This window comes from Schistocerca americana, chromosome 2 (genome assembly GCF_021461395.2).
Source record: "Schistocerca americana isolate TAMUIC-IGC-003095 chromosome 2, iqSchAmer2.1, whole genome shotgun sequence".
NCBI classification, from domain to species: Eukaryota; Metazoa; Arthropoda; class Insecta; order Orthoptera; family Acrididae; genus Schistocerca; species Schistocerca americana.
The window spans coordinates 160,872,079-160,898,793 of NC_060120.1; the positions used below are offsets into that span (position 1 = coordinate 160,872,079).

The following is a 26,715-nucleotide window of genomic DNA, read 5'->3' on the forward strand; positions in this document are numbered from 1 at the left end:
GACAATCACGTCCCCCCCTCCCCCCCCCCCTCCCTCTCTCTCGCTCTCTCTCTCTCTCTCTTTAGAAAACTAAACACTCGGCTCTTAATTGGCAGACCGACAGTTACAACACTGACACGGATGTTGTGACAGCATTCTTACTCCATTCTCTAAAATATCTTACTCCATTCTCTAAAATACAACTGAGCGTTCGAAAGAAGAAGAACCGAAACATAGAAATCCAAGTTTACTTAATAACCGAAAAAATATAAACGTGAACATTACTTTGAAATAACTTCTCTTTTGATATCACATTGCGCTGTACCATTGAAATTCAATATTCTCTTGATTTAGTGCGCTAACGGGCACAAAAACTGTTACGGGTAAAATTTTTATGTTCGACTATTAACCACGGTTATTTGATCACAATTCACAAGCACTGCTATCACTGAAAAGCTGAACTCTTATTACGGTGTTGGGTTCTGTACGGGAAAATATCTCTAGTATAAAGTGTACGAAGTGCAGAGCCAATCACATATCGAGTAACTGTGACAAAGGCAAGGTGAGCCCATCACTGCTGCACAGCTGAATAAATCAAGGTGAATTCATCACTGCAATTCAGCTGAAGAAATCCTCTTTTCCGTCTATCATTTTTACAGTACGGCAGGATTTATCGGTACAGATAACGTGCGAATTGTACTGATTAAGGAGTATTGTTTCTGTATATTACTATATCCATGGGCCGCAGTGTATTGCGACAGATATGGATGGCTGCCAGGGCAGTAGGCCTACATACAAAGAATGTCATATCAAGATTGTGATCCTGCATTGTTCATACAGTTTTCGTAAATTTCAGCTGCGGGTTAACTAGCTTCACAACAAACTTCCGTAAGTTCACTGTGTCTGTGATCCCTGCATTCCTACAGAACAGATTATCTGTTACCTCTTCTTCTCCATGAAACACATGCGATTCTTCCCATGCAGCCAGTACATGTATTTCCGAACCCTCCACTGACAGTTCTGCACCTACAGACAATGTGTATAGGATTTCGTTGACCGAGGAATCATCATGTGAATTGCTACCTTGTTTTTCTTGTCCCACTATCTGTCTATCATGAGTATCAGTATAGCGTACGTGTATGGCTTTCAGTTCAAATGGTGTCCTCTAGGAGCAGCTTCTTTGATAGGGGGACAAGATCTCATTACTGGAAATCTGTGATTTCATCCAAGTGAAAGTAATGGTTCAGCCTTCTTGAATCAGTACCATCCCTTCTGTAATCCAATATACTCAGTTGTCTTGGAGACACCAGCGTAGTGGTGGAATGAGAGATGACATGAAGAGGGAGACGAATTTGGGATAGGAGGGTGTTTCCAAAAGTGTTAAGCAACAGGTGTTGTTCTTTTCGTTGTTATAATCGTTAAACCAGCGCCAGTAGGTCCTTTCATTGTTCTTTTTAGGGTTCCGTGCCTCAATCGGTAGAAGTAGAATCCACATCGTATCGTTCAGATGTCCGTCAATCTGTCTGTCCGACTGTTACAAAACCCTTTTTTCTCACGAACGGGTAGACGTATCACGTTGAAATTTGTCACATACTGACATCTACAGTTAGTTACTGGTGTCGAAAACTGGAGCTTCAGAGTCAACGTAATCAAGGTACCATCATTTATGTCACATATTTTAATACTCTCAAAGTCACTACTCAAAACCTATATGGTACATCCCGTTAGCGTAGAATCATGAAATTTTGCAAAAAGAAAGGTTTGAAACTACAGCCAAAGAAATAATACGAAAAAAAATTAAAAATAAATCCCACGACCTATTTGTCATTTTTAATCTGTCTGTCCGTCTGTTAAGACCCCTTTTTCTTAGGAAGAACTAGTAGCAAAGTGAAATTTATGTCGGTGTAACAATGGGAATCTTGTCAATGCAGTCAAAAGACACGGGCGTTTGTTACGTTATTTCACACTCGCAAATTAACTCATCAAAACCTATAGGTTACTTCCCGTAGGGCTAGAATCATGATATTTGGCAAGAAGGAAGGGTTCATAGTACACGGAAAGGAATAAATCCGAAAAGTGCTGATTTGTAAATCACAAGAAAAAATATATTTTGTCATTTGTTGTCCATCCACATCTACATCTACATGGACACTCTGCAAATCACATTCAAGGGCCTGGCAGAGGGTTCATCTAACCACCTTCACAATTCTCTACTATTCCAATGTCGTATAGCGCGAGGAAAGAATGAATTTTAATAATCTTCCCTTGCGAGCTCTCATTTCCCTTAATTTATCGTGGTGATCGTTCCTCCGTATGTAGGTCGGTGTAAGCAAAATATTTTCGCAGAGGAAGTTGGTGATTGGAGTTTCGTGAGAAGATTCCGTCGCAACGAAAAACGCCTTTCTTTTAATGATTTCCAGCTTAAATCCTGTATCACTTCTGTGACGCTCTCTCCCATATTTCCCGATAGTACAAAGCGTACTGCCTTTCTTTGAACTTTTTCGATGTACTACGTCAGTCCTATCTGGTAAGGATCCCACACCGCAGAGCAGTATTCTAATAGAGGACGGAAAAGCGTAGTGTAGGCAGTCTCCTTAGTAGGTCTGTTATATTTTTTATGTGTCCTGCCAATAAAACGCAGTCTTTGGTTGGCCTTCCCTACAACATTTTCTGTGTGTTCTTTCCAGTTTAGGTTGTTCGTAATTATAATACCTAGGTATTTAGTTGAATTTACGGCTTTTAGATTAGACAGATTTATCGTGTAACCGAAGTTTAAAGAGTTCCTTTTAGCACTCATGTGGATGACCTCACACTTTTCGTTATTTAGGTTAAACTGCCACTTTTCGCACCATTCAGGTATCTTTTACAAATCGTTTTGTAAGTTTGTTTTGATCTTCTGATGACTTTATTAGTCGATAAACGACAGCGTCACCTGCAAACAACCGAAGACGGCTGCTCAGATTGTCTCCAAAATCGTTTATATAGATATGGAACAGCAAAGGACCTATAAACTACCTTGGGGAACGCCAGAAATCATTTCTCTTTTACTCGATGACTTTTCGTCAATCACTACGAACTGTGACCTCTCTGACAGGAAATCACAAATCCAGTCACATAACTGAGGCGATATTCCATAAGCACGCAGTTTCACTACGAGCCGCTTGTGTGGTACAGTGTCAAAAGCCTTCCGGAAATCCAGAAATACGGAATCGATCTGAAATCCCTTGTCAATAGCACTCAACACTTCATGTGAATAAAGAGCTAGATGTGTCTCACAGGAACGATGTTTTCTAAACCCATGTTGTCTGTGTGTCAATAGACCGTTTCTTCGAGGTAATTCATAATGTTCGAACACAATATATGTTCTAAAGTCCTGCTGCATATCGATGTTAACGATATGGTCCTGTAATTTAAAGGATTACTCCTACTACCTTTCCTGAATATTGGTGTGACCTGTGCAACTTGCCAGTCTTTGGGTACGGATTTCTCGTCGAGCGAACGGTTGTATATGATTGTTTAAGTATGGAGCTAATGCATCAGCATACTCCGAAAGGAACCTAATTGGTATACAGTCTGGGCCAGAAGAGTTGCTTTTATTAAGTGATTTAAGTTTATTCACTACTCCGAGGATATTTACTTCTACGTTACTCATATTGGCAGCTCTTCTCGATTCGAATTCTGGAATATTTACTTCGTCTTCTTTTGTGAAGACATTTCGGAAGACTGTGTTTAGTAACTCCACTTTGGCAGCACTGTCTACGATAGTATCTCCATTGCTATCTCCATTGCTATCCGGCGTCAAACTTGAAATTAAAACAATCAGTAGTTCTGCAGTTAAGTCATTCCTTACCTGATGATTGACTTTTAGCATTGCGACCCAGTCAGCCTGAATTCAAAACTGGTAATTATTATAATAATGGTCGCCTTCTAACTGAGTGATTTTATGTAACATTCTTGATTTCTTTGAATCCCTGGGAATGGTATCTTGCCAGTATTGTCAGTAATAGGCAAAAATGCATAATTAAGTTTGCACGAAACCGTCAGTATTTGCACCTGGCCAATATGTTTCACTGTAGATCCGGCTTTCCGTTTCTGTGGGCAGCGCTTTACTGCTAATGCTTTTACTTTTGCCCAGAATTTTTTGTAGCTGCATCCCTTTTGTTTCCTTGACGATTCAAGGGGGGCAGGCTATTCTGAATTCATGGTATTCGCCTGTATCTGATGTAATTACAAGTATCTTAGACATTGACAATTCGCAGCCTGTCTGACAACGTAACCTCCATTTTGTATCCATAACAACGTTCATTTATTTGCCTCGTTTCACCATTACCTGACTACCATCTATTCATAATGAATTATTTGATTCCTACGTTCCTGTTATGTTGGACAGTGTTTGCACTGTTGATTGCTTCGTAGCGTCCTTTTTCCAGCTGTAACACAAGCAGGAACATGACTGACCTTATTACAATCTTTCTTTTCTTGGTATTCCCCGTCACAGGGGCTACGGATCACTTTTCATGTTTTGTAGAATTAGACAATATGTTCATAGTCTTTCAGTCGTTGATGAGAATACTGAACATACCATTTACGTCCTATTAATTCCTTCCTTGCTTTTGGGTTGATCTGCAAATCATAATGCGCACATTTCCTTCCTGTTCACCCTGTTTTATAACGAAATAAGGTATTGCTCATAAAATCGTTACTGTTTCTTTTTCTCTTAGAGATTTTTCTTGTAAAACGTTTCAGTTACCTTTTCGAGTGTTATATCTTATGGAGTATCGCATTTATTATGAGGGAGCCTACGTTTTCTTGGTGTTTCCCATTTTGAAAGTTAATTTATCCTGATGTTATCTGCCTCCGATTCTCTTCCTAAAATTAAAACATTGTTCTTTGTTCGCGGATTGTTCATTTTGAGTTTTTCGTCTATTCGTTCTCCAAATAACTGAGTAATGTATCCCCCTCACTGTTTCCCTATAAACGAAGTGCAATGGTATGTTCTGTGCAGACTATTTTTCACAAATGAGGCGACTTCCTGCAGATGTGCTACTGAGGCTGCCACTCGTGCATAAGACAACTTCTTTCGTGGTATTTTTCTCTCCTAGCTCAAGATTTGCAGTTCCTTGTCTGAACCCCTTGATCTGTTTTACTATCTCTTCGATTCGTCCCATAAAAGCCACCGAACCATGTTACTCGCTTACCTAGCAATGCCTCTAGTCGATTATACAAAACCTAGTTTGATGGTGCAGTGATTCAGGCATTAGCCTCGCGTTCAGGAAGAGCGGGATTAAAATTCGAGTACGGCCATCTTAAAATCCGAGTACGGCCACCCTCAACATACGTTTTACGTGTTTTCACTAAATCGATAACGGCGAATCTCAGAATGTTTACACCGATAACGACAGAGTCCATTTCTTTCCCTCTTTTTGCACTATTCGTGCTTGTGTTCGATCTCTGGCGATCTCCTTGACGACGACATATGAGAAACGAATGTTCTTACCACCGTTTTTGTCATCTGTCAACATGCCTCTTTATTAATTAACAAAATACATTATATACATCAACGCCAATACTTGACAAAGTGTAAAAAAGATATCCGAAAAAATGTTTATCTGCCACGGCCTCGTGAAACGCAAAAACGTGAAATCCCCCGCTCCAAAATATTTGCCCTTACCGTTGTTGCTCATGTTCGGGGAACGAGCAGGGCCCGTCGTGCCTCCCGGAGGACGACATGTATTTACTCTAATGCAAATCCCCAGCGAGTGCCGGACAGTGAAATACACAGAAAGGCAAATAAAGAGAAAATTGAAAACGCTTTCAAGCTCCAATCGCGAGCCTTGCTCACGCTTGAAGAACTACAGCTCAAATGTTTGCCGTTCGTGCACTGAAACCCACCGTCAGGGACGAGAGCGACACCAATCTCGCGTGGACGTGCTTCCAAACAATACAGTAGAGGCTGTCGCGCACACACACAGCGTGACTACCATGGGATTCGTTACCGGATTTAGTCCGGCGAAGGCTGACCGCTGAACAAAACATATCTGCACTTCGTAACCATGATAACTTCTTAAACCTGTAACTGTAGCCATTGAAATTTTTGAGTCCCTTAGTGGGTGGTAGCATCAGCAATAACTGTAATACAAACGCCGCTGACGAATCAGAGACTTAAGTTTCATTGGGCATCGCCTAAGGAAGTGAGCACAATCGTGAATATTCTCTGACGTTGGTCGTCTTTAATTGCCACTACTGATGGACATGCAAAAAATTTTGAAGTGAATGTAGGAAAAGCGAAGCAAGCTTCGCACTATAGCTATAATGATGTACATTTGTAGAGTGGAAATGAATGGCAAATAAAAAGCAAAAAGCGGATTTCAAGTTAATTTTTTGTTTTGGCAAAAATATTATACAAAAAACATGAACAATATTTTTTATTTATTGTCTAAGTAAGAGTCACACAATTATTGCAAAATGTTTTTAGGTTCCTTCGTTTTATCAATTAAAATAAATATTTTATTCCGAAAAACGCAGAACATACAAAACGCCTTACAGTTACTGGCAAAAACGAGGTATGTGCCAATGAAAGATCTCAAGGAATTATTCAGTTTGTTAATTACGAACATTTTCCAAATAAAGGTTTCTCGGGCTTCTTGCCACGCCAAGTGGCTTGAAATCCACGAGCTTTCGGCCGCGTACTCCTCGGCCATTGTCAAGTGGTGACTGTCTTCTGGTTGCTACTGCCGTCCTTACATAGCCGCGCTGCCTTCCGTGACGTCACTGGTACCCGCTTCGGCACCATATATGGTAATGTTTACGTGTTGCGGCCCACGTGCCCGCTTCAACCTTCTGATTGCCGGGTTCGGCGCTGTGCTTAGCTGCTGGCCGCCGCCTTTATTGAGCGTATTGTCACACATTTTTATTTCGATCGCTTCTTTTATTATGCTATCCCAAAAACTGTTAGTCCGTGTGAATGTAGATGTCTCGTCGAATGCAATACGATGACCGTTTTCTAATTAATGCTCTGCTACCGCTGATTTCTCTGGGTACCGTATACAAAAACATCTCTCGTGTTCTACACAGCGCTGTTCAATGGTACGCACAGTCTATCCGATACAGAACCGTCCACACCCACATGATATTTTATATACTCCTGGCGTTCTGAGGCTTACGTCGCCTTTCACAGGCCTCAAGCGTTGTCGAATAGATTTTATGCCTCTTCAGGAGCCGGCTTATCTTTCCTGTATTGAGCCACAGAACGGCAAGAACGCTAAATTCTGCGAGTCTTTCCGCTTACGTATTTTCGGAAAGATAGATTGCGAAATCTGGCAGTAGTTGTAACCGATTTCCTTGAATACTTTCCTTAATACTTTCCTTAAGCGGCTCAGTTCCTTCGGCAAATTTTCAGAATCTGAGATGGCTTCGACTCGATGCATTAAGGTCTTCAGAACAGAGCTTTTCTGCGACGGGTGGTGAGAAGATGAAGTGTGTCACGCAACATGGAGGGGGGGGGGGGGGGTGAGGAGAAAAGCCAACCCTCCTAGGGGAGTGAACCCCAAAAAAATCCAAGTCCTCCAAGATGGGGGTTGGGCGTGAAGCTAACCCCGGAAAAAGAGAGCTTGTTACGGAACCAAAGGACAAAGAAAGCCGGATAAATGTAACGGGTAAACGGCCTTGGCAACAGAAACGGCACACGAATTGGTATTTAGTAACGTGGAATGCGAAAACACTGAACAAGCCTGAAGGACTACAGAACCTGAAAAAGGACATGAAGAAATATAATGTGACGATGGCGGTAGTACAAGAAGTGAAATGGAAAGGAAGTTGAATATTAGCATCTGGGACACGCATACTGTTTTACAGGCTGTGGAAGCAGAGGACATGGAGGCACAGGTTTTCTGGTTGCTAATTCTCAAAAGGCTGCCACATTGAACTTTAAGCCTGTTAACGAAAGAATCCGCGTATTACGAATGAAAGCCCGTTTCTTCAATATATACTTCATATGTACAAATGCACCAACAGAAGATGCAGAAACGGTGGAAAAAGATGTATTCTATGAGCAACTGGAGCAGGAAATAGCAAGGATGGCAAAACATGATGTTAAGGTGGTTATGGGGGACTTCAATTCTCAAGTAGGAAAAGAAATCGCATGATGAGTTATAAGTGAGAAATACTGCTCAAGAAACAAGGAAATTCTATATGGGGGTTAGAGATATAAGGAAAGGATTCCAACCCAGAGCAGTTTTCTGTGAAGAAACAGACCAGATTTTCACTTTCAGACAGATCCTTGAAAAATGTTATGAGTGCAACATCGACGTCCACCAGCTGTTCATCGACTTCAAACAAGCTTATGATAGTATCAAAAGAGATCAACTTTGGAAGGCATTGCAAGAGGCAGGAGTCCCTAACAAATTGATAAGATTGGTTCAAGTGACTTTGAGAAGAACAGTATGCAAAGTAAAGATCGAGGGCACTTTTCCAAAGACATCTAAATTTAACGAAAGGCTGCGGCAGGGTGATGTGCTCTCCACTATTCTGTTTAATGTCGCCTTGGAGAGTGTAATGCGAAAGACACAAAGCAACAACCCTGGGGGAAAACTGTTTAATAGAGTAACTCAGGAGCTTGCATATGCGGATGATATTGATTTGTTATCCAGGAGGAAACAGGACCTGGAAGAGAAGCTTGAAAAAGTGGAAAGATGTGATGCGGAGATGGGGCTAACCATTAATCAATCAAAGACCAAGTGTATGGTAACTTCTAGGAAAAGATATATTGAAGGAAAAAGAAGCATAACTTTTAATGGAAAAGCATATGAATGCTGTGAGAGCTTTAAATTTCTTGGGTCACTGGTAACTGAGAATAATGATGTGAGAGAAGAAATACATGCAAGGATTGCAGCTGGTAACAGAAGCTATTTTGCACTGGTTAAAGTGTTTCAAGCAAGGAGCCTTACTAGAAATCTGAAGCTCACGGTGTATCGTACAGTAGTTAGACCTGTGGTGTTGTATGATTCAGAGACCTCGACTATGACACAAAACGATGAGGAGTTGTTGCTGAGATGGGGAAGGAAGATACTTAGGAGAGTCTATGGGCCAGTGAATGATACGAATTTTTGGAGAATGAGAAATAATGTGGAGATCAGAGAGTTGTACAACAAACCAGATATCGTGACTGATATGAATAGTAACAGACTACGTTGGTTGGGACACGTAGAAAGAATGATGGAGAATAGCACAGTCAAGAAAGCTTTCAAAGGAAAACCTGGTGGACTTCGTATAAGGGGCAGACCAAGGACCAGATGGCTAGACAACGTGGAAGAGCACTTGAGAAGGATATGAGTGAGAAGATGGAAAGCCAAGGCAGCCAGCAGAGAAGAGTGGGCGGAGGTTGCCCGGGAGGCCAAGGCCCTACAAGGGCTGTAGTGCCGAGGACTAGTAGTAGAATGGTGATGGCTGTTAGCGTGCAGATATTGGTATGTGTGGGTGGGTTTTCGGTAAACGCTGTGGCTGAGACAACCATTTGCTTTGCGGCGGACGAGGACATCAAGGAACGACAAGGCACCATATGTCTCTATCTCCATCGTGAACTTTATGTTGTCATGGATGTTGTTGACGTGGTCCAAGAACTCTCCCACTTTTTGACGTCCATGAGACCAGACAACGATCGTGTCATCGACGTAAGGATAAAAGCAACTAGGCTTTTCAGGAGTTGTGTCCACGGTGATGTTTTTAAGTACTCCATGAACAGATTGGCTACAACTGGTGCTAATGGGCTTCCCATAGCAACGCCGTCCGCTGGTTGAAATATTCTCCATCATACAAGAAATACGATGATGTCAGAGTATGCTTGAATAAATCCAAAACACTGTCATCAAATAAGTAGGAGAGCAGATGTATAGAGTCTTTAATCGGAAAGCGCATAAACAATGACACTACATCAAAGCTGAACATAATATCCCCTTCTCCAAGACGCAGGCATTTCATTCGACTGATGAAGTCGGCTGTATTCTTGATGTGGTGCACACAGTGACCAACGTGCAGGGTAACGATGTTGGCCTAATGTTTCGCGAGTCTGTCAAGTTGGCGATGCCATGGTGCTCACGATGGGACGTAGAGGAGTGTTCTTCCTGTGAACCTTTAGAAGGCCATACAATGTATGTGGTCGAGGTACCCGAGGGAGGAGATTTTTGATGACATTCTCTCCCAGTGAAGTCATCTTGAGAAGCTTCCACGTATTCCTCATTATTCTTGAAGTTTGGTCCTTTCATAGTTTTTGATATGTCTCCTCCTCCAGCATCAACCGAATCCTCGCGTTATAGTCGGCTCGTTCCAGAATGACGGCTGCATTGCCTTTGTCAGCTGACAGGACTACGAGATGTGGATCGTTGCGGAGTGCACGAAGACCATTCGCTCAGCTCTCGTCATGTTCGAAATCGGCGGCTTGGATTTAGAAAGAATGCGACTCATATCCTGGCGAATTTCTTCTGCAGTTTCACTGGGCATCTTATGAACTGCATGTTCCACGCCACTTATTATGTCAGCAAAAGGGATACTCTGCGGCGACCGTGCATTATTCCCTTCTTGAGAGTCGATATGGCAACCGCGTCGATTTTTCTTGTCGTCGTGTTGATAACGGGGCGTTCTGTTGTTTTCCGCTCTGCTCCATGATGTTGCTGTGAAATCTGGCCGAATTTCCCTTTCTGCCTTTCCGTGGTTGTCCTCTGTGATGACATTTGTTGTGCTACTGTGGCTGCATCAATCCATTCCCAATCCAAAGCCGAGGGTGACTCCGAATATCCCAATGGCCTCCCCAGGCCTTTGATGCTGCGCCACGTTTCCTACCCGTGGAAGTACATAATATAGGAGTGCATAGTTTCACGATGAGGTCGCGTCGGTTTGTATGCAACTGCTTTCTAGTATGATGTATCCTCTCTCGCAACAGTACGAAGCTGGCACGACGAAATATTCTCTTGGCAGCAGCAGTGTTAATATGGTGGCTCACGTAGGCAAAATGTGGAATAGTCTTCTCTTCACGGCAGCATAACAGAAAGTCTAAAGGACTTAATAAATTAGCCTTCTTAACACGCAACTTCTCCAGGCGTTTGATGCTGCACCACGTTTCCTCCCCGTAGAAGTACGTAATTTAGGAAAGCATAGTTTCACGATGACAATCAGTATGCGCATTATGGTCTGGTTTAGCGCCGAAGCCCACTTTCATTTGGATGGGTCCGTCAATAAGCAAAATTGGCGCTTTTGAGGGACTTTCAAGTGATTGCGTTTATGTCAGTACCATATTTTGCAGGACATCAAGCTCAAGATTGGTCATAAATCAAGATAAATATTGGCGCCCCACGAAATTCCAAATGTAAGATAATCATCTTGTAATAACATCAGTAAATAATAGTGGGAGCACGTTATTTTTAGAAACAACAGGTTTACTTTGGTATATAAAAGATGAGCACACATACCTAAACCTTAAGGACATGTGTTCATCTCTTATGTACCAAAGTAAACCTGTTTTAATTCAAATGTCTTTGAAGTTGCCACATAAACCGAAAAGCTAGTTCCCTTCTTTTACGTCCTAAAATCTACCCAGGACATACTCGCCTCGTTCTTCTATTCTGGTCTTCTAATGTACATTAACTGAAGTTAAAATGTTTATTTACGCCGGTTGCGAGAGGTGAGGCGATGGTACAGTCATCTAACAACATCTAACACGGACCACAGATGTTGTCGGACGTCAACGCCAGGGCTCTACGCCATAAGAAGAAGAAGAAGAAGAAGAAGAAGATGAAGAAATCATGTCACGCCACTAAATTTGACGGCTGTTATTATTACTAATACTGTAAAGAATCAAAATACTGCTGCTTTCTCTTTTTTGATTGTCTGTGTAAGGCTTTTCAAGGGAGTTAATCCTGAGTTAGCACACCGAGCACGGTGATGTATTTTATTCTGGTCTTGGTTAACAATATTCTGTGGGATATAAGAACGAGTGTGGTCCGTCATGGGTGTTTTACGATCATTAGCAAGTAATTTTGGAAAACAATAGTGGGAGAGTTGAATCCAGGTTAGAAAGCAACGCCTGAAACAATGTCTTTTTCTGGTAAGTCCTACAAGTGGCGAAGCCGTATAGGATTTTCCTCCGATGATTGTTTTATCATTTCTGATAGAAAGAGTAGCTTGGAAATGATAGAGAATTAGTGGGATTATCAGCTTATTCTATGACTCGAGACCATGCCAGTCTATGTAATAATCTTGACGAATTAATAAAATAACCAGTGGTCCAGTATCCCGTGTTATTTCTTGTGAGTGACTTTACAAAAATATTTATATGAGAAAAAGGCCAAGGAACATCGTTAAGTCAAAGCAGTCAAATGCAAATCAACTTCATAATACAGAGTGCCCGGGTTAAAACATATAATAATAAAAATGTAATAGGTTGAGACACAATTGATGTATTTATTGTCTCGCTTGTATATGTACGGTAACTCAAACAGACTTTTGTGTTTCCTTGCGGCAGTTGGTACCGTTTGCGCAAGCGCGTAACTGACTTGTTTGCATGATGTAGGCCCTTTGTCCTTCGCGGAACCTACACTTAATGCAACAACGTACGTAGACATGCTGCAGCTGTATGCTGTGCCGCAATTTCAACAAGACAGCGCACCATGCCATTTTGCGAACACTCAACATTATAATCTTATTAAGAGAATTCAGAGTCTGTGATATTTTTGATGATCATGATTTGTAATAAAACGCATTGCACTCGGCGTATCTCGTCTCGGAATGACAATTTGTATCATTCAGCGAGTCTTTGTTGATGGTTGCTAGTTTAAGAAGGGTGGAACTTAAGGAAACAATCATTTTAGGCGGCTATGATCACTTTCGTCCCTCAGGGAGTATCTAGTACCACATGTTTCCAAACAGACTTGGCAAAAATGTTACAAAAACTAGGGCTGCGTATTTAATTTTAGTCGTCACTGCTACATTAACACGACCTAAAGACGGTATCTGGTAACAAGTGGAAGTATCGAGCAGAAGAAACGAGCGGGAGATCGAACACGATGGTATATGGCTACTGTAAACCACCCTATGTGTTTATCACAAAAGAAGCAGAAGATATTAAGAGTTAGTTCACAGTGTTTGCACAAACACCAGAGACGCGGAGGGCGTTTGAAATCGTGTTCCGAGATGCAATGAGCGTATCTATTCACTTAATGGGACCTGAAAAAAAGATTGATTGCTACTGGGAGATGTGGAAGTGGCTGAAACCGACAGTTCGATAGAGGCATTGTAACTCGTTTTCAGTTGTAATCCTGGTCGACAGTGCTAGTTCCCACTAAGTTGCACAACACAGTCGGAAATTGCCACCTGCAATGGAAACTGTGAAGAAACGAGTAAAGCGGCTGTACTTATGAGTAAACTATAATGCCTAATGGTAAACGGGCCTCGATGCTAGGGTATGTTAATATGTAACGAGTCTTTATAGTCGTCATGGTGTAGTCATACATCGTATCACTCGTTTGGACAACCTGCTTTATCCATAAACGACGTCCTGCATACAGGAGAGGCAGGTGAAGACAAGTATACCGTCTAGTGCGATTTCGTGAAGCCGTTCGAAACCATACATCAGTGTCGGATACTAATCAAAATACGATAATACGCAGTCCATTCGCCAATACGAGAACGGCCTGAGGAATATTTGACTAACAGAACCCATTACGCTATACTGGACGGCGAGAAAGTTCTACAGAAACGAATCCAGTAACGGATGTGTCCCAAGCAAGCGTAACAGGAACTCTAATGCTTTCAAAATAAATAAATGGTTTCTTAGAATCACCAGCACTGTAATACGATGCTGTAGTTTACAGGATCGTATCGTCCTTGGACGGGCGTTAGTAGCTGCAAAAAAGCTTGGACATAATTACCATCTTTTACTGAATGACAGCTCTCTTTAAATGTGGGTAATACAATGCCTTCCAGAAAGAGGTAGAAAACGACAATATCAAATTGCAAGATTAGTGGTGAAAAACTTGAGAACATCAAACTGTGGAAGTATCGGGTACTTAAAATTAAAGTGCAACTACTCACAGAGGACCAGTGAGGGCAGCAATTATCGTATGGCAACAAAACTTGCTGGATACGCTAATACGTTAATGTGGAACCGATTTACGGAGAAAAAAAATAGTTTCAATTTTGGCCACCAGATGCAATTTTGGCACTATACAGCACACCATCGACCTCTACGGTGCTTATATTGAACTTATTCTGTAGGCGGCAGTTAATAATAAAAACCATCATTACACTTTTCACACTTCTTTTACCTTTTCTACCAACATCCCGTTATTAATCCATTACATGCAGCGACATTTCTATTCGTCTTTCTTGCATTCACAGCGTCAGATTTCCATTTGGTGGCTGAAATTGAAAATGATTTTTTCCGCATAAATCGTTGTGCATTAATGCATTAGAATATCTACCAAGTTTACTGCCGTACAACCATCACAGCCACAATGGACCTTTGTGAGAAACTGCACTTTTAATTATAACCACACAGTATTTAGTGATAATAGTAAGAAAAGAAGGAAAAGCTTAAATTTGGCAGGAGTATATGGAGGATCTATACCAGGTAGATCAACTTGAAATCAATATTACAGAAATGGAAATAGATGTAGATGAGATGGGAGATATGACAATGTGAGAAGAATTTGGAAGAGCACTGAAAGACTTAAGCCGAAACAAGGCCCCGGGGGTAGACGATATTCTGTCACAACTACTGATAGCTTTGGCAGACAAAACTCTTCCATGTGGTGTGCAAGATGTATGAGACAGACTTCAAGAATAATATAATCATCCCAATTCAAAGACAGCTCGTGCTGACAGGTGTGAGTATTACCGAACTATCAGTTTAAGAAGTCATGGCTCCAAAATATTAAGAAGACTTCTTTACAGAGGAATGGACAAACTGGTAGAAGCGAACCTCAGAAAAGTTCAGTTTGGATTGCAGATAAATGTAGGAACACGAGAGGCAATACTGATGCTACGACTTTTCTTAGGACATAGATTAAGGGAAGTCAAACAGCATTTGTAGACTTATAGACAGCTTTTAACAATGTTGACTGGAATAGTCGCTTTGAAATACTGAGGGTAGAAGGGGTAGAATACAGGGAGCGAAAGGATATTTACAACTTGTACAGAAACAAGACGACAGTTATAAGAGTCGAGGAGCGTGAAAGGGAAGCAGTGGTTGAAAGGAGAGTGACACAGGGTTGTAGCCCATCCCTAATGTTATTCAATTTGTACACTGAACAAGCAGTAAAGGGCGCCAAAAAAGAATCTGGTGCAGGAATTTAAGTTGAAGGAGAGAAGAAATAAAAAATTTGAGTTTTGCACATGACAGCCGGCCACTGTGGCCGAGCAGTTCTAGGCGCTTCAGTCTGGAACCGCGCGACCACTACCTTCGCAGGTTCGAATCCTGCCTCAGGGATGGATGTGAGTGATGTCCTTAGGTTAGTTAGATTTAAGTAGTTCTAAGTTCTAGGGGACTGATGACCTCAGATGTTAAGTCCCATAGTGCTCAGAGCCATTTGAACTATTTTTTGCAGATAACATTGTAATTCTGTCAGAGACGGACTTCGAGGAACAACTGAACGGAATGGACAGCGTCTTGAACGGAGGATATAAGATGAACATCAACAAAAGCAAAACAAGGATAATGGAATGCCGTCGAATTAAATCAGGTGATGTTCAGGGAATGAGATTAGGAAACGTGACACTTGGGCACGAAAATAACTAATAACGGCCGAAGGAGGAAAAATGTACAATGTAGAGTGGCAATATGTTAACGTCGAACATGTTCCGAAGTCGTTTCTGAAAGTATTTGTCTGGACTGAGGTCATGTACGGAATTGGAACATGGATGATAAACGGTCTAGATAAAAAGAGTAGAAGCTTTTGAAATGTGGTGCTACAGAAGAATGCTGAAGATTCGATAGGTCGACCACCTAACTAATGAGGAGGTACTGGACAGAATCGGTGAGACAAGAAATTTGTTGCACAACTTGAAAAAACGAAGGGATCGGTTGATAGGACACATTCCGAGACATCAAGAGATCACCAATTTACTATTGGAGAGAAGTAAAAATCGTAGAGGGAGACCAAGAGATGAATACAGCAAGCAGCCGGCCGGAGTGGCCGTGCGGCTCCAGGCGCTACAGTCTGGAGCCGAGCGACCGCTACGGTCGCAGGGTCGAATCCTGCCTCGGGCATGGATGTGTGTGATGTCCATAGGTTAGTTAGGTTTAAGTAGTTCTAAGTTCTAGGCGACTGATGACCTCAGAAGTTAAGTCGCATAGTGCTCAGAGCCATTTGAAAACAGCAAGCAGGTTCAGGAAGATGTAAGTTGAAGTAGCTATTCGGAGATGAAGAGACTCGCGCAGGATAGAGTAACGTGGAGAATTGTATCAAACCAGTCTCCGGACGGAATATCACAACACAAACAGTAGGAATAAATGTGAAATGATACGATCACATTAAATGTGAATTATGGAAGGCAAATGGAAGACAGATTTTTTGTAAGGTTGATCGGAGAACTGAATGCATCTGTAAAGACTGTCGCATGCAAAATGCTAATGCGATTAATTCTAGAGCATTGCTCCAGTGTTTGGAATCCTCAGATAGGGACGACTGACATCCAATGATTTCAGAGAGGTGCTGTTATGATAGTAACAGGTGGTGGAGCTCATACGAAAGTGTAACAAAAAGAAAATCATTGGAAGGAAGAGGCACTTCTCGCGGGACATTGCTGTGCAAATTTATGGCAAGTGTATTCCAAGGAAGCTGTGCGAACATTATGCCGTCACAATAGTATACCTCCCGCAGCGATAATGAGACATTACGACAAATACGTAGTCGTACAATCATTTTTACGGTTCCATAGGTCAGTCTGTAGAAACGAAACTCTTACAAGATCATTTCATTGTCTGCCTCTCCCTGTCGGTGCGTTCGTCAGTCGGTCCGACTGTTAAGGCCCATATTTTTTAAGAACGGGTAGACGTATGACGTTGAAATTTATGTCACACAGTAAGGCGATAATCCCTTGGCGGTGTAATAAACGTAAGCTTTTAAGTCAACCCAGTCGAAAGGTGCGGTCATTTATGTCACTTATTTTGATACTCAACCATCAAAACCTGTAGGATGTTTCCCGTTACCCTAGACTCACGAATTTGGGCATGAATCAAGGTTTCGCAGAACAGATGTAGGGAAAATTCAGAAAGTGTTAATTTGTAGTAACAAAAAATTAGTCATTTGTTACCTGAATCTCTCTCTTTCCATCACTCTGTTAAGATGTCTTTTTCTGAGGCACAAGTACCCGTGATGGGTTAAAAAATTTAAGCTCCTAAGTCAATGTGGTCTAGAGATACGGCTGTTTAAGTCATATTTTGATACCCGCAAACCCACCCTTTAAAATCTATAGGGTACTTCCCATCGACCATGAAATTTGGCAAGGAGCAAGGTTTCACAGTGAAAGTAAAGGAAAGAATCAGGAAAGTGTGAGTTTTTAATTATGTCACACAAAGAAAATATTTCTTGCGTCATTAGTAATCCGACTCCAAATTTAAAATTAATATTGGAATTCACGGAACCGGTACCTTGCCAGTATCAACGTCGATCAGGCAAAAGTCGTCGACATGATGGACTCCCGGTAAGGATGAAATGTCTACATAGGTAATTAAGCTCCTACGGAGCCTGGCCAATTTTGCCCTCGTTCGGTCCGCGAATGGCACAGGAAGAAATATCTTTAACAATGGTTCAACGTACCTTGCGCCATGATTGTGGAAAAGACGCAGATTTACGTCTGACGTATGAACACTGGTAGTTTAGGGCGTAGGCAGCTGCGACTCACCTGGCATTACGGTGGGCGACGTCATGAGGAAGTTGATGCAGGCGGCTCCGGTCCCGTGGCCAAACAGCGTCACGTTGGAGGGGTCGCCGCCAAAGTGCGCGATGTTCTGCTGCACCCAGTGCAGCGCCGCGATCTGGTCCATCAGGCCGTAGTTCGCCACCCGCGCCTTTAGGTGCGGCGCCAGGTTCGCGTTCAGGAACCCTGCAACAACAGCGGTTTTTAGCCTCATATTAGAAACAACTCAGCCGAAAGACCTCGGTTAATGCTATGGTCTAGAAATTAGGAATTCATCAGTGGTTAGATTCGAATAGTTGTACTATTTTTACAGCTCACTTTCAGGAGCTGTGTCTCATCTTTAGATGTGTCTGCAAAGTTAGAAATAAATAATGACGCCTATCCAAATTGTCAGCATTAAAAAAACTAAAGAGAAGTTATACTTAAATTCTTAAGAGGAATCCCTACGTACGTACATAAAAATGGGCTCCGTAAACGTCGAATAATAAAAGTTAAATCGGTGTATAATAGTACGTCCTCAGTAAATGGCGTAAATAAGAAGACCCTTTCAACTCCTAGACCTACAAGAAGAAAGCCTCTAGCAAAAGAGTTAAGGGCGTGCCAAACATGGATCCGCATAAAGTTACGTAGGTGATCTTCCAATTACTGAAACGAAGAAAAAAGGTGGTAGGTATATAGTCTATGCATCCGTAAGCACGTGTGAAAACACAATGTTACCCCTGAGTAAATGTTGCTACTCGCCAGTGCTGAACACACACACACACACACACACACACACACACACACACACACACACACCAGGCCCGTCCCAAGCACACACTAAAGTTGAAATGCCGGTGTGAGAGACAGTATAGCCGTAACGTAAACGACTGTACCGCCCGCCCCAACTGACGATCAAATTCTGAGATATTGTAACGGTTTTCATCTAGTCTAGGAACTCACAGACTAGAATGAACTGCACTGAGGCACTAGTATTACAGATTACAGCATGTGCCGTAAACCCATTAAAAATCAACAAATAGGGCCAAAACCAAGTAAAGCGTAGGAAAAAACTTTCTAAGGCCAAGATCGCAAAAATAATTTTTTATTTACGAACAACCAGTTTCGACAGATTTTGCTGTCATCTTCAGGCCTTCAAATTTTGTATTACAAAACGTGTTCATTTTGAGTTCGACCTCACACCAAGTTGTGATGTAGATAAAATGTAGCACACGAGAACATGCCGTGAGGTCCAAAATCAACACATTTTATAACACAAAATCTTGAAGATCTGAAGATGACAGCAAAGTCTGTCGCTATGGTTGAGTGCAAATAAAGAAATATTTACGCAATCCCGGCTTTAGAAAGTTTTTACCAATAAAATAGATCGCTCCTTCTAATTTCTCAGCATGAGAAAATTCAATTGAAGCCTAGGAGTTGAGAGGATCTTCTCTTTTATGCCATGTACCAGGAATGCACTAATTTAACCTCGGTTGTTCGACTTCAATGGATTCAGGTGAGTTAAAAGAGCTCCAAAAGCGTGGAGCTCCATTTGTGGTATACACCAGGTTTTGTGGAAGAGTGGAAGTTTAGTCACTGTAGCCTCGTTGTGTGTCTCTGACTCTCCAGGCTGAGTTAGTAATCGGACATCTGCTTACCATTTCGTTCTTGTTATCTGCCCATTTGGTCTCATGGGATTGCTTAAAATCTTAACTGCCATCCATTTCTGAGCGTGTACCCACTTGACGACAGTGGATTGTGTTAGAAGCTTCCATTTTCAAACCTAAGTCTACTTATTTCACGTCTTTCCTACTACAGGATGCAACGAGGTACTCCATGACTGACGCATGTACACGAGAAAAGCTTTTTCTCGTATCTTATACGTAGGTTGGAACTTAAATATTGGCACCTACTTATTCACAACCGATAGAAAAGAGTTACATGTTTGCACCTGTTACTGTCCTTCAAAGTAGTCACCAGCGTTGTGTAGAACCCGTTGACAGCGATGTGGAAGGCGTAGTATACCATTAGCAGATCCTGTTCTGCTGATGGTGCGAGTGGAGCTGTCTACTGCCTGTCGAATCTCTAGAACAGTTCTGAAGCGAATGCCACGAGGTGGTTCCTTCATCTTCGGAATCAAATCAAAGTCACAAGGATTTAAGTCCCGGCAGTACAGTGCCTCCCAGTCCCATCGACCGAACAGAGCAGCCACAGCTTGCGCTGTATGCGCCCGCGCATTGTCGTGCAAATTCATGGGTGGGTTGCGCAGAATGTGTCGCCGCTTCTTTCGCAAAGCTGGTCGCAGATGATGCTCCAAAAAGACCTGCTTTGCGAAAGAAGACGATGATGAGGATATTATGGATGCTGTTCAACGTAGCCCGGGTACCAGTACACGACGTATCTCTCAACCATTAGGCATTTCACAATCTGAGGTATGACGCACACTGAAGTACAATAATCTGTGCCTTTACCATAAACAAAAAGTGCATCGTTTACATCCGGGAGATCCTTCCCCTTCGCTTGGTGTTGTGCAACTGGTTCAATACTAATCGGCAGTTACACAAATACATTTTATTTACTGATGAGGCACAGTTTGCCCGAGATGGTATAAGCAATTTATATAACGAGCACGTATAGTCTGAAGCAAACCCACTTGCAATAGTGCAACACAATTTCCAGCAGCGATTTACCATAACTGTGGTGTGGTACAATCGACACACTCTTTATTGGACCACTCATTTTCCCAGGACGCCTAACTGGCGAGACGTACTTACAATTCCTTCACGAAGAAATGCTCCGCTTGCTCGAAGATGTTCCACTTCCTACGCGATTGAAAATGTATTTTCAACATGACGGCACGCCTCCACGTTTCACCATCGCCGTTACTATAATTTTAAATGAACATTTTCCCCAGAAGTGAATTGGTCGTGGTGCTACAAGTTTGTGACCACCCAGATCGCCCAATTTAACACCAATATAATTTTTTGGTGTGGGGATGGATGACATATTTAATGAGGACAAAGTCAATACAAGTTAGGCTTCATTTGCTCGCATTATGAATGCAATAGACGAAATTAAAAACAACTCTGTGAAACTGAAATGAGCAACAATATCTGCTCATACACGTGCCACTAAATGCACAGAAATTGGTGGAGACATTTTTGAACATTTGTTGTGAATGTATTGTGAAATTGTATGTACGCTGTACAACTTCCTTAACACTGAGCCTAGTTTTTTCCGGTTTAACATGAATTCACGTGTGCTATGGTATCAATAAAAGCAGATTATCTGTCACATTCATACAGTTTTAGTTAACGTTATTACCATAATTTTTCAAAAATTATATTCTCTACAACTTCTGTTGAAAACTTTGTGTAATTGTTTGGAATTTAAAAAAGTAAATTGGGCCAAATAGATAATAAATTAATAATTTTACGAAATTAATTCTTTGCTTCTCTGGATGTTCTGGAATACTACTGCAGATACAAGTCTGGGACATGTTCTATTAGATTTGCCAGGTCAGTAGTAACAAAATAAATCGAAATCGTGCTTTACTTTAAAGTCGTACAGTTTTGTGATAGCTTCATATTAGCGAAGTTGTTAAATTTCAGGCAAAATTTTGTATTAGCCGTAGCTCCGTAACTGAACATTTGCGGATCTACGTTTATACGAACTTTTTTCTTTAGTTTTACTTGTACCATAACATATTAAAATATTTGCATATCTTCGTCAATCACTCTGTATATATATATTGGCGTCGTAGAGTGTATCTGCACAATAGTCCATTTGTGGCGGTAAGCGCTGCTGGTTTGTTTGGAAACAAACTTCTTCCATTTACTCGCGGTATTTGCTGTTGACGACAATAAGGCCTACATTACTTTTGGTCCTCAAGCTTGCATTCAATATTGCTCGGTCTTCTCTCTGGTTTGTTTGCCCGGCAGTGTTGATTGTACATTAACAGTTGTACACAACAGTATGGATAGATTTACTGATGAGGATTCGGCCAATATTCATTTCATTAATGGGTTCACAGAATGCAATAGAATAGCGGCACCACGATGCTATGTTCAGTTGTTCCTGCAACGATGGCCGGCCGCGGTGGTCTAGCGGTTAAGGCGCTCAGTCCGGAACCGCGCGACTGCTACGGTCGCAGGTTCGAATCCTGCCTCGGGCATGGATGTGTGTGATGTCCTTAGGTTAGTTAGGTTTAAGTAGTTCTAAGTTCTAGGGGACTGATGACCATAGATGTTAAGTCCCATAGTGCTCAGAGCCATTTGAACCATCCTGCAACGATGTCAACCACCTCAGTTGTTTTGCATCTTTACTTAGGCGCCACGAACAACACGATCCTTTCGTGTTTCTACGCTTTGGTGATTACGTATCACGGAGTGTTTTACTGCTCTGAACTTATTTTTCAAGAAATACGGATAATTCTGGTAGCAAAGCCGAATAAATCATAATTACATTACTACTCCACAAGGACCCACCGCAGACCACAGGTATAACAAAATACTCGGATAATATCTCGCTGGAGTTGTGGTTCAATGTGAGCTTAACACCGATATTTGTCTCGTAAATGTGAGAGTGAGCGTAAGAGTCTACCTGCTAGGCATCATCTCCACTTTGTCTTTCTACTTGCGCAATCGAGCACACCTGAACTGGACAATTTTTGAGTCCTCCCGTGACAAACTAATGAATGATGTGCTTTTCTTTTTTGGGGGGAAATATTTCTCCACATTTATAATGAAGTTAGTTGAGATCGGTTATTGTATTACGATGTCTATGAAACTCCACACATTTTTCGCTTCCGTTATTTTTATTTAAAAAATAGTAGGAACTATCGAAACACGTTGCCAGCTTCAGAAACGCGTGTGCTTAATTATGCTGTGTGGTTGAGTCTCCGTATGACGGTTATCATTTTCGTTGAGGGTATTTTTTGTCTTTTGTTTTTATGGGCATTGTTTCAGAAATAGTTGAGACACATTCAAAAAAGGGGCAACATTACGTCGCTGCATGACATAATCGGCTTGGTACAAATAGTGACTGAGAAACCTTGACTCATCTATAGCGGAAACTTTACACATCGTCATAAAATTGCCACATACCATGTCGTTTTGGCGATGTAACCGAGTGCTCAGTGCAGTATTTATGCCATTCGTGGAGAATACGGCCTCTTTCTCATCATCAGAGCAGCAATCGATCCCTGCCGCCGAATATAGTGATGCCAGCACGGCGTGTGGCAAGTGCGAACCGTGGTAGCTATTAGTGGCCCATGTCCAGGCGATCGCTTCACGTCTGCCAATTACCGGCTGTTGATGAACCACCACTTCCAGGGAAACACGAGACGTCACAGCACGAAACATCGTGCCTCTTAAGTTACGAAGCACAGCCTCATAACTGACAAGCTCACAGTACGAACTTCCCCTCACCTATTTGTTTCATATTGACGGGGTGTGTAGAACACGCCTAGGTCTTCAACATACACTACGTGATCAAAAGTATCCGGATACACCCAAAAACATATGTTTTTCGTATTAGGTGCATTGTGTTGCCACCTACTGCCAGGTACTCCATATCAGCGACTTCAGTAGTCATCAGACGTCGTGAGAAAGCAGAATGGAGCGCTCCGCCGAACTCAAGGACTTCGAACGTGGTCAGATGATTGCGTGTCACTTGTGCCATACGTCTGTACGCGAGACTTCAACACTCCTAAACATTCCTAGGCCCACTGTTTCCGATGTGATAGTGAAGTGAAAACGTGAAGGGACACGCACAGTGTACAGCCGACCTCGTCTGTTGACTGACAGGCCCCGCCGAAAGTTGAAGAGGGTCGTAACGTGTAGTAGACAATTCACACACACTCACATCACACAGGAAATCCAAACTGCATCAGAGTCGACAGCAAGTACTACGACAGTTAGGCGGGAGGTGAGAAAACTTTGATTTCATGGTCGAGCGCCTGTTCATAAGCCACACATCACCCCGGTAAATGCCAAACGACGTCTCGCTTGGTGTAATGAGCTTGAACATTGGACGATTGAACAGTGGAAAAAGGTTATGTGGAGTAAAGAATCACGGTACACAATGTGCCGATCCGATGGCACGGTGTGGGTATGGCGAATGTCCGGTGAACATCATCTACCTGCGTGTGTATTGCCAACAGTATAATTAAGAGGCTATGGTGTCACACTGTGGTCGTGTTTTTCATGGATGGGTCTTGCAAACTTTGTTGGCTTGCGTGGCACTATCACATCACAGGCCTACATTGATGTTTTAACCGCCTTCTTGCTTCCCACTGTTGAAGAGCAATTCGTGGATGGCGCTTGCATCTTTCAGTAGAACCAAGCACCTGTTCATAATGCACGGCTTGTGGCGGACTGGTTACACGACAATAACATCCCTGTAATGGACTCACCTGCACAAAGTCCTGACCTGAATCCTACAGAACACTTTTGGGATGTTTTGGAACGCCCATTTCGTGCCAGGTCTCACCAACCGACATCGATACCTCTCCTCAGTGCAGCACTCCGTGAATGGGCTGCCATTCCCCAAGAAACCTTCCAGCACCTGATTGAATGTATGCTTGCGAGAGTGGAAGCTATCATCAAGGCTAAGGGTGGGTCAGCACCATATTGAATTCCAGTATTACCGATGGGGACCACCACGAACTTGTAAATCATTAGCAGCCAGGTGTCCGGATTCTTTTGATCAAATAGTTTATATAAACAGGAAGCCGCAGCTCTCAACCATTTTCGAGGAAATCTAGTTTGCAAATTTAAGACCACCTTATAATCTTCGTATGGTCGCTCGCATTCAAGCAGTCAGTAGTTGAGCGAGTAAACGCTTGTTAGTATCATATGCTGGAGGTCCGCGGATCGAAGGTCGCTGCCGGTACTTTTTCTTCCGAGTAATTGTAACGATATATTTATTGTGATTGTGACTCATCATACGAACTTATATTACAGGTACTCCTGCGCGTAGTTTTGACCCACCAGAAAGTTATATGTGCAGAAACTACTTCGGATGGCGGAGAGAGGAGGGAAACAATTTAAAAATCCGGGTAATACTTCCAGGTAATACTTATTTCGTATGTTAGCTCGCCGAGGTAGTTGCTTCCCAACGCTACAAGATGTCTGATTCTACGAGTAAATGTAGAGATGGGCCTGGTACATCTTTAGCAAATTGAAGTGAACCTGACTGAGAAGCCGAATCGGGTTTGCAAATATTCAAATGTGTGTGAAGTCGTATGGGACTTAACTGATAAGGTCATCAGTCCCTAAGCTTACACACTACTTAACTTAAATTATCCTAAGGACAAACACACACAACAATGCCAAAGGGAGGACTCGAACCTCCGCCGGGACAAGCCGCACAGTCCATGACTGCAGCGCCTTAGACCGCTCGGCTAACCCCGCGCGGCTCGGGTTTGCAGTGAAGTTCAGATGTGCGATTAAAAATGGCAGTCGTGTATAGCGACAGTTCTTTCTCCAAATCAAACTCATCGCTTCGAGTTTTTCTGCAGTAAAAACACACAAAATTCACGGATATTGGAGAAGAACTATTTCCAGCACTTCTGAAATGCCAGCGGAGAAACAACTCGTGACTCAAGACGATATAATTGCCCAGCCAGAAATGGACGAAACAGGTTTGGTTGAAGAAATCAAAGAAGTCGCTTCATCTTCATCATACGATTACAAGCCTGAGGAGAATCGGACGAAAGTGGACAGCGATTATGCTACGAAGGATTACGAGGTTAGAGTAATGAATTTAGCGAGAGAGCAGACTTGTAATGGCTCTTTTGTTAGAGTTATGTAGGAACGAAAAAAAGTACCAGGAGAGAGAAACTATCCAGCAATCTCAAGCGTTTACTCGCTCCGCTGCGGGCTCCTTAAGTCCTGAGGACAATACAAAGGTTATAAGCACGTCTGAAACTTACGAACTCTCTTTTCTCGAAAACGATTGGGAGCTCTCTCTTCCCGTTTATATCGTTGGAGTCTTAGTCGTACCCTAAGACGCTGTCAATATGAAACAAATCGGTGAGGGGCAGTTCGTACGGTCCTTATGAGAAAGAATACCATACTCATCAATTTAAAAATACTGCAATGGCCTCATATATAAGGCATGGGAGGCTGTTCAAACTGGAGGAGTACGTACCTAGGAACACACGGTGTTTTAGAATTACATGAAGGAATGCGCACTAGTAACCACCACAAGAAATTTCAGGCATTTTCTACTGTTTTTGCTGTGAGACATGAGGTTGTGATGTGAGCAGTCTTCATAAATACAAGGAGTCTACATATTTACGTTCTGTATAACATATTAGAGCTGTTTCGGGGATATTGTTAATTCTTAAATTACAGATTCTAAAGATGAGTAGGATTCTGTGTATTTCTTAGAACTTGGTATCTAACGTTTTTACAGTTAAGCCAGTCTTCGTCGGTCGTGCAGCATCTTTTACCTTGAAACTGAAAAACTTTTTCTACCATGGAACACTGAAGTTTTGCAAATAAGCTGAGTTTCTTTAATGTGTTAACGATTTTCACTGTTTTGAAGACGGAAATTTGTGTTAGTTGCCATCATTTTCAATTTCAAAATGTTCTTAAATTGTGAATGGTTTTTGATAATAATTCTTCTCGATTAGGTTTTATTTACTGATTATAAGTGTGACAGAGCAATACTATAAGTAATACACTATTAAATTCAGTATTGACGAGGTTTTCCCGATTACAACAATTTTAAATTTGAATAGAATATTTGTTCCTTGGTACATGACCATATTGTACCTAGTAAACCTTTCTTCTCAGGAGCATTTTTTTTTTAATTTCAGAAAAGGACTGCATCACACAAAGT

The 26,715-nt window shown here is 42.0% G+C and overlaps 1 protein-coding gene across 1 annotated transcript in view; it reads right to left on the minus strand.

The window, feature by feature from the left end:
• The window catches only part of LOC124593849 (neuroligin-2-like), a gene marked incomplete at its 3' end in the record, with an annotated part of 358,509 nt that overhangs the window by 244,500 nt on the left and 87,294 nt on the right, over positions 1 to 26,715 (minus strand). Inside the window, exon 3 of the mRNA XM_047132197.1 lies at positions 17,872 to 18,072. Within this exon, the coding sequence (XP_046988153.1) occupies positions 17,872 to 18,072 (201 nt within the window). The remainder of the gene's footprint in view (positions 1 to 17,871; positions 18,073 to 26,715) is intronic.